Source organism: Lithobates pipiens, unplaced genomic scaffold (assembly GCF_037356315.1).
Source record: "Lithobates pipiens isolate NorthernLeopardFrog02 unplaced genomic scaffold, aLitPip1_a1.2 Scaffold_10, whole genome shotgun sequence".
In the NCBI taxonomy this organism is placed as follows: domain Eukaryota; kingdom Metazoa; phylum Chordata; class Amphibia; order Anura; family Ranidae; genus Lithobates; species Lithobates pipiens.
In genome coordinates this window covers 72697722-72714097 of record NW_027507686.1, presented here as the reverse complement: position 1 = coordinate 72714097, position 16376 = coordinate 72697722, and the positions used below count along the sequence as shown (strand labels likewise).

General features: G+C 44.1%; 1 protein-coding gene across 1 annotated transcript in view; it reads right to left on the bottom strand.

The window, feature by feature from the left end:
- Window positions 1-16376, bottom strand: part of LOC143925464 (uncharacterized) — a 42662-nt gene that overhangs the window by 18765 nt on the left and 7521 nt on the right. Inside the window, exon 3 of the mRNA XM_077449995.1 lies at window positions 9699-9771. Within this exon, the coding sequence (XP_077306121.1) occupies window positions 9699-9771 (73 nt within the window). The remainder of the gene's footprint in view (window positions 1-9698; window positions 9772-16376) is intronic.

The window sequence follows — 16376 nt, the reverse complement described above, 5'->3', positions numbered from 1 at the left end:
GAAGCTGAGGCAGTCCCATAGGAGGTAATGCATAAAGGTGGTCGCCTAATGACATCAGCATACTGACTAATATATACCGCTTGTAAACTCTGCAGAGTGAAGCAAATTCCTTGGAACACAAACTGACTAAGTATATTGTTGATTCTTCTGATTGCTGGACCTTTAAATGCCTTTAACACACTGCATGCTGATCACTCTTTAAGTGTCCTATTTTGTGCTATAGCGGATGTAACAAATGCTAGCAGTGAGCATTATTGTTGTGGTCTTTGCTCTCTTTTGAACGTGAAGGTACAGTACATATTGAACGTGTATGAATAGCAAAAAGGATCATCACAGCTAAGACTCCTAGGGGAAACACATTAGATAATGATAATACATCAAGAGCCAGAATTGTAAAATTGACATCACCCATAGAATGTGACCCTTCAGCAACAAAGAAAACTGTTAAGGGGGGGCAGGGTCTTTGCTCTCCTTTTATAAATGGCTTGATTCCTGAAGTGGCTTGAGATTAACCCTTTACTGCAACTGTGTTCTGCTATATCTGAGCCTGGTTGTGGAAGCTGTTAACCTGTACCTTCATCAAGCGCTACTAGACCTCCTATAATACAATCTATGCTTAAGGTGAGCAGTTTGAGTAACACAAGGTGGAAGGAGGACACTTGTCTAAGCACAGAAAGAGTGTTTTAAAGAAGATCACTTGCCTGGGCACAGCAAGAGTGTTCTAAGAAGGTCACTTGTATAACATATATCATATATTGACATTAGTGGCTTTGGACCGCACTATTTGTTTGGCACTGGATTTTCTTGAGGGATTCTATGGCACACATTTTGAACCTTTAAGATAGGATGGTATACGTTATTTTGCTCTTTGCACATTAGCATTAGTATATTTTGAACAGGGCTGTACTTTGTTCTTTATTTTTAGAATTTTGACATTAACATGCATATTACATTGTAGCTGCATATACAGCAGCTTTTTGTTGACCCTCTACAGTGTGTTACTGAACCAAACCCCCACCCAATCACAAGATCTGTGGGGTATGTTATAGAGGTGCTGATGCTTTATATTATAGTTCAGCAGACACTCTGTTACTGCCAGTTATTCTAGCTACATCTATATTTCAAAGTGACAGGGTTTTACAGTCTGAGAACTAATAGGTTATTGAACGGAATGAAATTACAATTTGATAGACACCAAATGTAATGTGAATCCTATGCGTGTCTTCCTGAGATGTAATGTATCTAATCAGCCTTCTGACCCTTGTAATATGTTTGGTGTCTGATTGTTATGTTCTTATACATCAGTAAAACATGAAGGTATATCGATTACAGACTGAATTATGAAATATGAACCAGAGGTGGAATTTGATAGTTAAAAAACTCATCCCAGAATGTGTATTTTCTTTTAAAAAACAGGTTATTTCCAACAGGGCTGCATTAAGAGGCTTTGTAGACTCTTCTAAGTATTATGTGATGCTGTATCCTGCTTTGCTTACAAACAGAATATAACAGAATATGTAAAAAAGGAAAATGAGGTCGCAAAAATTCAAAATGAACGACAGATTGCAAAAGATAGTAGGACAAACCCTACAAAATTCTTCAACTATATTAATAGTAAAAAGGTCAGGTCTGAGCATGTAGGCCCTTTACAAAATTATCTGGAATGGGTGACTGGGGACAAAGAGAATGCAAATTTATTAAATACTTTCTTCAGCTCTATCTATACACAAATGAGCATGGGGGAGCTCCTGTCCATAATGGGGTGGTAGTGACACCGCCCCAAATGATCCATAATGTTTAAAAGTGATATAGTCTAGAAATATTTAGACAGTATAAAGGTGGATAAAGCACCAGATGGCATCCACCCACTGATCCAAAAAGAATTGCGCTTTGTCATTTCAAAGTAATTGTTTATAATTTTTAGGGACTCATTAATGACTGGAATAGTACCACTGGATTGGCATAGGACCAATGTGGTTAGATTTAAAAAGGGTTTAAAGTCTTTACCAAATAACTATAGACCTGTTAGTTTAACTTCTATACCTAGGAAGATGTTGAAGAGTTTAATAAAAGACCACATAGATGAGTTCTTGCTGGAAAAAAATATTTTAAGCAACAGACAGCATGGATTCATCAAAGACAGAAGTTGTCAAACAAACCTGATTTCTTTTTATGAAGTGGTAAGTAAAACAATGGACAGAGGGGTGGCTGTGGACTTGGTATACTTGGATTTTGCAAAAGTGTTTGACACAGTTCCCCACACATGGCTAATGTGTAAGGTAAAGTCTACAGGCTTGAAAAGATCAGTGTGAAAATATATAGAAAACTGGCTAAAAGACAGAATTCAGAGAGTAGTGATGAATGATTCTTACTCTGAATGGTCTAAGATTATCAGTAGTGTACTCCAAGGTTCAGTGTCGGTACCCTTACTTTTCAATATCTTTATAAATGATATAGGGTCTGGGATTAAAAGTACCATTTCAGTCTTTGCAGATGACACCAAGCTATGCAGTGGAATATCGTCCTTACAAGATGTCTCCAATTTATAAGCCGACCTCAATGCACTGTTTCATTGGGCAAATGAGGTTTAATGTTAATAAATGTAAAGTTATGCACTTGAGGGCTAAGAATATGCATGCATCATACATGCTAGGGGGAATACAACTGGGGGAATTCATAGTGGAGAAGGATGTAGGGGTTTTGGTAGATCATAAGCCTAATAATAGCAGCAATGCCAAGCTGCAGTTTCCAAAGCAAGCAAAGTACTTTCTTGTATTAAGAGAGGCATGGACTGCAGAGAGAGGGATATCATTTTGCCCCTGTACAAATCATTAGTAAGACCTCATCTGGAATATGCATTTCAGTTTTGGGCACCAGTTCCCAAAAAGGATATCAGGGAACTGGAGAAAGTGCAGAGATGTGCAACCAAACTGATAAGAGGCATGGAGGAGCTCAGCTATGAGGAAAGATTAGAGGAACTCAATTTATTCTCTTTTAAGAAGAGGAGATTAAGGGGGGATATGGTCAACATGTACAAATACATTAGTGCTCCATATAGTGAACTTGGTGTTGAGTTATTCACTTTAAGGTCATCACAAAGGACAAGGGGGCACTCTTTACGTCTAGAGGAAAAGAGATTTAATCTCCAAATATGGAAAGGTTTATTCACAGTAATGCTGTGAAAATGTGAAATAGACCCCCTCCAGAGGTGGTTCTGGCCAGCTCAATAGGTTGCTTTAAAAAAGGCCTGGATTCACGCAGGTGCTGCATATTTCTGTGATGGACTGTCACGTTGTTGCTGGCACATAATAAGTAGATGCATTGTTGAAAAAGCTAATATTTTGGAGAATCAGATATATCTTTTGTGGCTTTGATGTAACAACATATATATACAGTGGTGTGAAAAAGTGTTTGCCCCCTTCCTCATTTCCTGTTCCTTTGCATGTTTGTCACACTTAAGTGTTTCGGAACATCAAACCAATTTAAACAATAGTCAAGGACAACACAAGTAAACACAAAATGCAATTTGTAAATGAAGGTGTTTATTATTAAAGATGAAAAAAAATCCAAACCATCATGGCCCTGTGTGAAAAAGTGATTGCCCCCCTTGTTAAAACATACTATAACTGTGGTTGTCCACACCTGAGTTCAATTTCTCTAGCCACACCCAGGCCTGATTATTGCCACACCTGTTCACAATCAAGGCATCACTTAAATAGGAGCTGCTTGACACAGTAAGGTCCACCAGAAGATCCTTAAAAGCTACACATCATGCCGAGACCCAAAGAAATTCAGGAACAATTGAGAAAGAAAGTAATTGAGATCTATCAGTCTGGAAAGGGTTATAAAGCCATTTCCAAAGCTTTGGGAATCCAGCGAACCACAGTGAGAGCCATTATCTACAAATGGCGAAGACATGGAACAGTGGTGAACCTTCCCAGGAGTGGCCGGCCGCCCAAAATTACCCCAAGAGTGCAGCGACGACTCATCCAAGAGGTCACAAAAGACCCCACAACAACGTCCAAGGAACTGCAGGCCTCACTTGCCTCAGTTAGGGTCAGCGTTCATGCCTCCACCATCAGGAAAAGACTGGGCAAAAATGGCCTGCATGGCAGAGTTCCAAGGAGAAAACCACTGCTGAGCAAAAAGAACATCAAAGCTCGTCTCAATTTCTCCACAACACATCTTGATGATCCCCAAGACTTTTGGGACAACATTCTGTGGACCGATGAGACAAAAGTGGAACTCTTTGGAAGGTGTGTGTCCAAGTATATCTGGCGTAGAAGGAACACTGCATTTCATAAAAAGAACATTATACCAACAGTAAAATATGGTGGTGGTAGTGTGATGGTCTGGGGCTGTTTTTCTGCTTCAGGACCTGGAAGACTTGCCGTGATAAAAGGAACTATGAATTCTGCTGTCTACCAAGAGATCCTGAAGGAGAATGTCCGACCATCTGTTTGTGTACTCAAGCTGAAACGAACTTGGGTTCTGCAGCAGGACAATGATCCTAAACACATCAGCAAGTGCACCACCGAATGGCTGAAGAAAAACAAAATGAAGACTTTGGAGTGGCCTAGCCAAAGTCCTGACCTGAATCCTATTGAGATGTTGTGGTATGACCTTAAAAAGGCCGTTCATGCTCGAAAACCCTCTAATGTAACTGAATTAGGACAATTCTGCAAAGATGAGTGGGCCAAAATTCCTCCAGGACGCTGTAAAAGCCTCATTGCACGTTATCGCAAACGCTTGGTTGCAGTTGTTGCTGCTAAGGGTGGCCCAACCAGTTATTAGGTTTAGGGGGCAATCACTTTTTCACACAGGGCCATGATGGTTTGGATTTTTTTTCACCTTTAATAATAAACACCTTCATTTACAAATTGCATTTTGTGTTTACTTGTGTTGTCCTTGACTATTGTTTAAATTGGTTTGATGTTCCGAAACACTTAAGTGTGACAAACATGTAAAGGAACAGGAAATGAGGAAGGGGGCAAACACTTTTTCACACCACTGTATATATGTACGTGGCACTGCTTCACTGGAGGATAGGATATTCTATACATGAGATCTTATCTCCCTCTGCCATGCACAGTGAGGTGATCCACACTTAAGGCTATTGTTGTATGCCAATTTGGCCACACTGTCATGGGCACTTGTTTTGTGCCGGGCATAGTACCACCATCCCTGCATTTGAACTCTTAGGGTGACATGCCAACATTCTTTGCTATTAAGGCAATGAGGTCCTGAGGAAGTAGTTAGATGGTTAGTTAGGGAGTCGACCTCTTGGAGTAAAAAAGCAAAGAGCTACTGTTGTTGTTGATTGTATGGCTTGTGTCATCCAATTTGAGCACTCTTTTCATGTTTTATGTTGTCTGTGACGGGAGTCACTTTTGGGCACAGGATGACCAAGAAAATAATGAACCCTGTATCTACCATATTAGAAATAGTGGCTGATTCATAATGCTGGGAAAAATACTGTTAGGAGATGCTGATGTCAATTCCAGCCACCTGTCTCTGTCTGTGTCTGCTATAATGTAAATAAGTCTAGTGTAGCTTCTCTTTCAGCCATTGTTGTCTGGGCTAATTAACCCTGCAATTGTATGATGGAGTAGTGTATTGAGATGTATGATTATGTTTATTGTTTAGTTGGTGAGCTAGGATCTGTCCTAAAGGTCATGTCTCTGAGTCACCTAGGCTGTCTAAAGGATTAGATAATTAGCTCATGTTAATTAGGTTTCTGGTGAGAGGTAGTACTTTTATCCTGCTGTATATATTTGTGTGAGATCTCAAAATAAAAATTCATTCCTGTGTGAACCTCAATACAGAGCCTCGTCTCATACTTAAGGGAGAATTATTCGTATGGTTTCTTGTTCGCCTGATTGAAGTGTTCGGTAGCTGCCTTTGGGTTCAGAAATGGGATGTCCTAAATGGCTTTAACTCCTTTCATACTCTGGGTGTCGTTAGAACTGGTGGCAAGCAGCAGGATCATTCCACAGCCCAGAAGGACAGCTACAAGAAGACACTTACTGAAGACTTACTGGAGAACCGGGGGTTACCGGCCAACAACCGCAAGAAGAGGGACATTATCGCAGAACTAGTCAAAATGGATACAGCCGAAAGACCCAACACAACCGAAAGGCCCAGCGTAACAGACAGGACACCCGAAGAAGCAAGTTTTCATTGGGCTGTTAACATAAGACTGGCACATTATGGCCCTAACCCTACAGCGGCCATCATAGACCGAGTTATAGCAACTGTGGAGGCAAATTGGCTACAGCAAGAGATGCTGCAGCAGCAGGAGTCACAGTAGCACCAACTGAAAGGTACATTTTACTGCTTTTAAAAATATAATCGAAGCAGAAGGGGAGATTGATGAGTACCTTGCCGATTTTGAACAGCAATGTGGCCTACACCGGGTACCCACAGAGGAATGGGTTACCAGTTTGTCTGGGAAATTGTCCAGCCGGGCCAGTGAAGTGTTGAGGGCCATTCCAGACAAGGGGATTATGAACTATGGGCTGGTAAAAGAAGCACATTTGGCCAGGTATGCCATCACACCGGAGGCATACCAGAGGCGGTTCCGAGAGACGAGCAAGCAGACTGCAGACTCATATACCGAGTGGGCATGCTGCCTACACCACACGCCATCCCATTGGGTCGCTGGATGCCAAGCAGTATCTGGCAAAGAGGCGCTGCAGCTGTTCCTGCTGGAGCACTTCTTTGACAAGCTGTCCCCGGAAGTCAGAGAGTGGGTCCGGGACCGAAAACCTTTCACCTTGCCTGAAGCAGCTCGTTTGGTGGACGAATACACAGATGCCCGCAAGCTGCATAACCCTGTGGTCAAGACAACAGCTCGGGTGGATTATTGATCAGCGGCACCCCCTCCAGCTGGCACCTACCAACCACAGTTGTAGCGCCCTACAGCACCACCTCCAGCGGCCACAGGTTCAACTCCCAGGACTACTCACAACCCATCAGGTGTTTCGGGTGTAAACAGCTAGGGCACAAAAAAGCCAGACTGTCCGTTGAATCCAGCTAGGCAGTCCAAGGCGTGGAGAAAGCCAGCAGGGAGGAATCCCTGCACATCCATGCCTGCAGCTCACTGCACTGAGGAGGAAGAATATTGGGGCGTCCTGAAAGAGGCTGATCCAGTACAAACAGCTAACCAGGACAACAGGCAGAAACACAGACAGACTGTCCAGGTTAATGGAAAGGTAGCCAATGGCCTACTTGATAATGGCACCACCATAACCCTATTACAGAAGAACCTCATCCCAGAGAGATAACACACTGGAAACTCTGTAAACATAAGGATTGCAGAAGGCTACCTATTGCCCGTGTTCACCTGGATTGGGTTGGTTCGGGACACGGGACCAGCCAAGGTAAAGGCAGTAGCTAACTGGCCCACACCCCATACTAAGACCCAGGTATTAGCCTTCTTGGGGACTGCAGGGTACTACCGATGTTTTGTCCCTGATTATAGTGCTATCGCCAAGCCCCTGACTGACCTGACAAAAAATAACTTGCCTAGGTAAGCCCTGTGGTCTCCAGCTTGTGAAGCCGCACTTCTAGCCCCCAAGCAAGCACTTGTAAATGCCCCTGTCTTCGCTGCCCCAGTACCTGGCAAAACGTTTCCTTGTCCACACAGACGCTTCCATGTTTGGACTGGGGGCTGTACTGAGCCAAATCAGGGAGGATGGAAGAGAACACCCTGTCGCATACCTGAGCAGAAAGCTATTACCCTGGGAAGTGAGCTATGCGGCAGTGGAGGAGTGCTTGGCCCTGGTCTGGGCCCTTAAAAAGTTGAACCCTTATTTGTACAGACAGGAATTTTTAGTCACCAACCACAACCCATTGGTCTGGCTTAACCGGGTCTCAGGAGACAATGACAAGTTGCTGAGGCGGAGTTTAGCCCTGTAACCATAAAACTTCACCATCAGCTACCGATCCAGTAAGCAAAATGGCAATGCTGATAGGTTGTCCCGGCAAACAGACATCACTCCGGCCTCCTAGTAACGGACATCCCCAAGTTGACCCGAGAAGGATCAAGCTGGATCTGCCGGAGTGTCCCACAAGGAGGGAGTCATGTGACGGGAGTCACTTTTGGGCGCAGGGTGACCAAGAAAATAATGAACCCTGGATCTACCATATTAAAAATAGTGGCTGATTCATAATGCTGGGACAAATATTGTTGCTGATGTCAATTCCAGCCACCTGTCTCTGTCTGTGTCTGCTATAATGTAAATGAGTCTAGTGTGGCTTCTCTTTCAGCCATTGTTGTCTGGGCTAATTAACCCTGCAATTGTATGAAGGATGTCATGGTTATGCAGTGATCTTCCTGTGTTTGCTTACCTCCCCTCATGTCTTCAGACTAAGAGGCCAGCCACTTCCACCTGGTGGTTTTTATAACCTCTCCTCTAAGCATGGCTCCACCCCAGGCCCTATCAGGAAGTCCTATATTAACCTGTGCACTGCAGGCCATCAGTGCTGATCAACCATTGTGTATTCCTTTGTGTGTTAGCTTCCTGTTTCCTGCCGTGTGCTCTGCTACTGTTTTCCGTTACCGACATTGGCTTGTCTTGACTATCCTTGTTTGCCTGTGATCCTGACCTTTTGGCGTGTACCCGACTATTCTTGTCTGCTTGTGGCCCCGACCTTAGCTTTGTCCCTCACCATTCCTATCCTCCTGTTGCCTACTGTGGGTGTGAGCTGGGGGACCCTGGGGGTCGTGACCTGGAGCCAGTTGCAGCCAAGTCCATCCTCACCACCAGAGGCGCTGGTGAACACCTGCTGGCTCTTAGACTCCGCGCCCCAGGGAATCTTATGCTCTAACCCCAGTGGGATCTGTCCCCCGTCTGCAGCAGTCAGCCGTAGGGTCCACAACCCTGCGGTGCACTCCTGATCCCTCGCTTCAAGGTGACCTGACAAAGGAGTTCTGTATTGAGATGTATGATAATGTGTATTGAATAGTTGGTGAGCTTGGAGACGTGAAGTCTGTTCTAAAGGTCATGTCTCTAAATCACCTAGGCTGTCTAAAGGATTAGATAATTAGCTCATGTTAATTAAGTTTCCGGTGAGAGGTTGTACTTTCATCCTGCTGTATATATTTGTGTAAGATATCAAAATAAAAAATTCTTGTTTGAACCTCAATACAGAGCCTTGTCTCGTACTTGGGGGATAATTATTCATATAGTTTCTTGTTCCGCTGATTGAAGTGTTCAGTAGCTGGAAATGGAATGCCCTAATCGGCTTTAACCCCTTTCATACTCGGGGTGTCGTTACAATGTCTTTTAACTATACATTATAGTAAATACTTACCTTTTTTTACCACAATGTCTGACCGTTTTCTCTGGTACCAGTAAAGTCCGCTAGTTTTTGCTTTTTTCTTGGTCGTGTTATTCATGGATGAGGTACCCTATTTATAGCCGGTTTCTTCTTTTATAATTGTTTATCAAACCTTATTATTGTAACATTGCATTCGCCTAATAATCTCTTATTTCTATACTAGGATTCCACTGTGGTATTTATCAAAGATGTGAACAATGCTCATGTGGTGTTAGTGGTGTACTTTTGGGGAAATTGCAACTTGTAAAGAAAATTAGGATTTATCCACTAAAGATTCACAGATTTAAAAAAGATTCTATGGTCTTCACACCCATTGACTTATGTCCCTTTTAAGAAATGAAAAAAAAACATACTTGCCAAAAATCCAGTATTTTCATTTTTTGCTGAACTTGTGCAATGAAATGGGTCATTTGGAGAAGATGAAATCTGAAATTATAAAGCGGAAATATACTATAATTATTGCACGTGATGCTATTATTATTAAAGCTAATGGTTAGATAAAAAACATTAATCTAGAATTTTAGTGAGATAACTTACTTGTAAAGAAGTAAATCTCACATTGTTTCAGGCAGCTTGATTCTTTATAAATCTTCTGTGCAGGGTGTCCAGCTCTCTTCTTGCCTCTGAACTTCCAGCACCATGGGGGTTAATAACTTCAGGTCTTCTGTGCAGCTGCTATAAAAAAGTTCCTGAGGAGCACCCACCCTCTCCTCCACTGAAAAAACTTCATTCATTGTTTTTACTGCCTGTAACACAATCTGTGAATGGCGGAAAGTCTGATGAGTTGTAGGATTCTCCTCCTCATTCGCAGATCATGGAAGAGGAAGAAGAAGGGAACAGGTGCTCATCAGAAACCATTTTCACAGCTGCTTCGCAGAAGACCTGATGCTATTAACCTCCACATCAATGAAAGTTCAACAACAGAAAGAGGACTGAGTGTCCATGCACAGACGATTTATACAGTAGTTGCCTGCACAATGTGGGACATACTTCATTACAGGTAAGTTAGCTCACTAAAGCTATAGTAGTGACACATGCTGGGCTTACATACTGTAACATCTCTAATTCAGATCGGTCTAAAATTACCGAAGAATAGCTGGTTAAGAAGTTGACTGAGAACCTGGCCACCGCATCCTTAAAGTGGTTGTAAACCCTTACAAACCACTTTGGCCTACAGGTAAACCTAGATTAAGGCTTACCTGTAGGTCCAAGAAATATCTTGATATTTACAAAAAGACAGCCACCGCTGTGGCGCACTGGGCTGGCCACAGTTCGCGGCGATATGTCGCTCATGTCGGCTCCCGTGCGCATGCGCGGGAGTGATGTCATTGTGGCTCCAGCGAATCACAGCGCCGAAGCAGGTTAAAGGTGGACAATCTTGTTTCTCTGGAAAATGTACATTAGTATCTGGTCTTGTCTCATACATCCTGGTTAACTGTTTACAAAAAACATATATGTTTTAAAAAACAAAGAGAAAATATATTATTGAAACTGAAAATAAACGTCATCAGACACGATTGATGATGCAGAAACTGAAAGCTGATGTTGTTTTCCTGCAGGAAACCCATTTTTGCTCTAAATCTACCCCTAAATTATCCAATCACACCTTCCCAGTGGAATTTCACGCAACATGTCCCACTTCTAAAAGCAAAGGAGTCTCTACACTTCTCTCCAAACACTTCGACTTCCAGATTCTAGACACTCTAGCAGATACGAATGGCAGATTCCTATTTCTCAAGGGTACATTTAAAAAGAGGAAGATTACGCTAGCGAACATATACAGCCCTAACACCTCCCAAGTAACCTTTTTCCGGAGTATAATGCATCAACTTAGCTCTTTCTCTGAAGGGATGCTGATTCTTGGAGGCGACTTTAACGCCCCCTTAGACCCCCCTGTTGGACACGTCCTCCGGGACCTCCAGCTTACCGTTCCGTGCACTCAAACAGATCAGGAAAAGCCTTCATCAACTGTTACTACATGACGCGTGGCGAACGCTTCATCCTAGAGATAAAGATTTCACCTTCTACTCTGCCCCTCACAACAGGTACTCACGTATCGATTACCTCATGGTCTCCCAGCAGGACTTACACCATCTATCCAAAGCCTCTATAGAACCCATGACGATTTCTGACCATCATCCGATCACGGCTCTATTTACTTTTCCTGAAAGGCTTGAACGAACCTCTATATGGAGACTAGATGCAAATATTCTAACAGACGAACTTAGAGTTAAGGAAATTAGAGACTGTCTATCCCACTATTTCATAGACAATGACACCCCAGACGTTTCCCCCCTCACGCAATGGGAGGCACATAAATGCGTGGTTAGGGGCAAACTTATCTCCCTTGCCTCTGCCCGCAAGAAAGAGAGAGCGGCCACACTGACAACCCTATTTGCGAAACTCAGATCCCTTGAAACGAAACACAAAAGAACCCTAGCAGAGGACGCCCATTCCGACCTAATAGATACCCGCACCCAGATCCAAGACATATTAGGCTACCAGACGAGGAAATCCTTTGCCCTCTCACAGAAGTTCTTTTATGAACATGGCAACAAATCAGGCCGCTTACTGGCGCGCATGCTTAAATCAAAAAAGGCCAAACAGACGATACACCGTATCCACTCTCCTACCGGCTCCACCCTTGAAACGAATGCAGAAATAGCACGGGAATTCGAACGCTATTATACCTCCCTATATAACCTTAACTCCGACTGCCCGCACCCTCCAGACCCCCAAAAACGTCTACACGACTTTCATACGTACCTTTCAAGACTTCCTCTTCAAAAAGTTCCATCTGACGCCCTCCAGTCGTTGGAAGCACCAATTTCGGCGGCGGAATGGCTTCAAGCAGTCAAACAAATGAAACCGGGCAAGAGCCCTGGACCCGACGGCCTGACTTCAGCTTATTACAAATTATTTGCCGAGACACTTCAGTCCCCCTTTCTTAAGGCCTTCAACTCTGTCCCAACATCCAAATCCCTCCCCCGAGGAATCTTAGAAGCTCATATCACCGTTATACCCAAACCAGATAAGGACCCAACAACCACGAGCAGTTATAGACCAATTTCCCTACTCAATGTAGACGTCAAACTTTTTGCCAAAATATTAGCCAACAGACTCCTTCCGTTCATCCCAACCCTCATCTCCCCAGACCAGGTAGGCTTTGTTCCCGGACGCGAAGCCAGGGACAACACCCTGAAATCCATTAATATCCACCACATGATAACACAAACTGAACAGCAGGCCTTCTTCCTGTCTCTTGATGCGGAGAAGGCGTTTGACAGAGTGGCATGGGACTACATGGAAGCAGTGCTCCATAATCTGGGCCTTGGTCCTCACATGATGTCCATGATCATGTCTTTATATTCTACCCCTTCTGCAAGGGTCCGGGTCAATGGTACTCTGTCAGACGCCTTCCCCATCGGAAACGGTACGAGGCAAGGGTGTCCCCTTTCCCCGATCCTATTCATTCTAACCCTAGAACCCCTCCTCCAAACCATTTCACTAAACAATGATATTAAGGGCATTCTTACCCCACTTAAAGAATGTAAATATGCGGCTTTCGCAGACGACATATTGATGTTCCTCACGAGCCCTATTACTACGCTCCCAATTGTTCTATCAGAGTTTAAGAAATTTCAAGCCATTTCTAACCTTAAAATCAATTTTTCCAAGTCTTACGCCCTGAACATCTCTCTACCTGAGGAGATCCAAGCACAATGTGAAGCGAACTTCCCCTTCTGCTGGAAGAGTGACTCCATTACCTACCTGGGCACACAAATTACTAGAAAGTTAACTGACCTATATGCTAAAAACCATCTCCCCATCCTCCAAACTATTACGGACGATCTTAAACGTTGGAACAAACATTCTCTCTCTTGGTTCGGCAGAATCGCGGTCCTCAAGATGAATGTCCTGCCTCGCCTACTATATATTCTCCAAACAGTCCCTATACAAGTCCCCCAAACGTTCTTTAAAACGTACAACTCCATCTGTTCGAAGTTCTTGTGGGGAGGCCGAACGCCTAGAATTTCCCTCCGGACCCTATCACGCCCTAAACTCCTTGGGGGTCTGGGCTTCCCAAACATACTCAACTATTATAGGGCAGTCCATTTAACTAGAATAGTTGACTGGAATGTTCGCGACCCTCACAAAGAATGGGTCTCTCTAGAGGCCTCTTTCTCCTCTCGCCCACTCGCCTCTTTGCCTTGGATGAAACCGTCTCATGTACCCATCACGGCCACCCTCCACCCCCTTATACACCCGACACTGAAATGCTTCCAACACATCTGTACTCACACGAAAGTCTCGTCAATTCCGGGACCCCTATCCCCGATTAAATGCAACCCAGACTTTCCGCCTGGCATATCCCCAGATTTCCTGACAGACAACTGGCCAAGAGACACGTTGAACGCTTGCCACTTTTTTGAGAAAGGGTCACTCATCCCAGCCTCGACCATCGCTAATAACATGGATAGACCACCCATCCCTCCTTGGACCTACCTATTGATCGCTCATTACCTACGATCGCTAGACACAAATTCGCAATGCTCTAGGGCACTTACTCCGTTCGAAATCCTGTGCACCCAATCCACCCCCCAAAGGCATCTCATTGCGCTTACCCATAACTTGCTTTTTGATGGGGAGCGTCCCGGCTCCACCTTAGCATGCAAACGTTGGGAGGAAGACCTTGCCTTATCGATAAGTGATGAACAGTGGAACGCCATTTTTCAAACCATTCATAAAGGATCATTGAATGTTAGCACCCAAGAAAACGGCTATAAAATACAATCCCGTTGGTACCGTACCCCCTCTCTACTATACAAATTTGCCCCAAATGCCACTGACACCTGCTGGAGGTGCAACCAAGACAGGGGTACACCACTTCATATTTGGTGGTCCTGTCCCTCAATACATAATTTCTGGAGAGAAGTGTGCAGTCTCGTTTCCCAAATTACCACCTATAACATTGCCCCAACCCCAGCCCAATGCCTTCTCCACCTTTCGCCTCTACCGAGACGAACTTACCATGGCTCTCTAGCTATGCACATGCTCAACGCAGCCAAACAGTGCATACCTATTCACTGGGGCACCTCCGAAATTCCCTCCCTGAAAGAGTGGTTCTCCAGAATCAACAAAATAGCTGAAATGGAAGAATTGATTCATATATCCAGAGATACCCCTTCCAAATTTAGCACAAAATGGGCCTGTTGGAAACACTTCCAGACCACTGCCGATTACTTGAATGTGCGATGAGGGGGACATTTTACATTTTACATTTTACATTTTACTTTTTTTTTTTTCACATTTTTTACATTCCACACTTTGCATTTGGCACTTTCCATCACAGGCTTTCTACTCAGACTTCTTTACCCTAGTACTTGCTAACCTTGAGGTCGCTGAAATGCAAAAGCAAACAAAAAGTTGTTCTACATGTTACTCTATATGCTTCGGGGGGCCTTGGGAAAGGGGACTCCAGACAGCTCCAATCCACCCTGTACCTTTGCTCCCCCCATCTGCCTCTACTCCATACTCCCCATTGCCCTCCTTCTCCTCCCCTCTCCTTTCTACCGCTTTCTCTCTCTTCTCTTCTACATCCTCCCTCCGGTCCCCCCCTCCCCTGTAAGACTCCTAATCCCAGATGCTTCGACCTAGGCACACACACCTTCCGCTATACAGTGGTGTGAAAAAGTGTTTGCCCCCTTCCTCATTTCCTGTTCCTTTGCATGTTTGTCACACTTAAGTGTTTCGGAACATCAAACCAATTTAAACAATAGTCAAGGACAAGACAAGTAAACACAAAATGCAATTTGTAAATGAAGGTGTTTATTATTAAAGGTGAAAAAAAATCCAAACCATCATGGCCCTGTGTGAAAAAGTGATTGCCCCCTAAACCTAATAACTGGTTGGGCCACCCTTAGCAGCAACAACTGCAACCAAGCGTTTGCGATAACGTGCAATGAGGCTTTTACAGCGTCCTGGAGGAATTTTGGCCCACTCATCTTTGCAGAATTGTCCTAATTCAGTTACATTAGAGGGTTTTCGAGCATGAACGGCCTTTTTAAGGTCATACCACAACATCTCAATAGGATTCAGGTCAGGACTTTGGCTAGGCCACTCCAAAGTCTTCATTTTGTTTTTCTTCAGCCATTCGGTGGTGGACTTGCTGGTGTGTTTAGGATCATTGTCCTGCTGCAGAACCCAAGTTCGTTTCAGCTTGAGTACACGAACAGATGGTCGGACATTCTCCTTCAGGATCTCTTGGTAGACAGCAGAATTCATAGTTCCTTTTATCACGGCAAGTCTTCCAGGTCCTGAAGCAGCAAAACAGCCCCAGACCATCACACTACCACCACCATATTTTACTGTTGGTATAATGTTCTTTTTATGAAATGCAGTGTTCCTTCTACGCCAGATATACTTGGACACACACCTTCCAAAGAGTTCCACTTTTGTCTCATCGGTCCACAGAATGTTGTCCCAAAAGTCTTGGGGATCATCAAGATGTGTTGTGGAGAAATTGAGACGAGCTTTGATGTTCTTTTTGCTCAGCAGTGGTTTTCTCCTTGGAACTCTGCCATGCAGGCCATTTGTGCCCAGTCTTTTCCTGATGGTGGAGGCATGAACGCTGACCTTAACTGAGGCAAGTGAGGCCTGCAGTTCCTTGGACGTTGTTGTGGGGTCTTTTGTGACCTCTTGGATGAGTCGTCGCTGCGCTCTTGGGGTCATTTTGGGCGGCCGGCCACTCCTGGGAAGGTTCACCACTGTTCCATGTCTTCGCCATTTGTGGATAATGGCTCTCACTGTGGTTCGCTGGATTCCCAAAGCTTTGGAAATGGCTTTATAACCCTTTCCAGACTGATAGATCTCAATTACTTTCTTTCTCAATTGTTCCTGAATTTCTTTGGGTCTCGGCATGATGTGTAGCTTTTAAGGATCTTCTGGTGGACCTTACTGTGTCAAGCAGCTCCTATTTAAGTGATGCCTTGATTGTGAACAGGTGTGGCAATAATCAGGCCTGGGTGTGG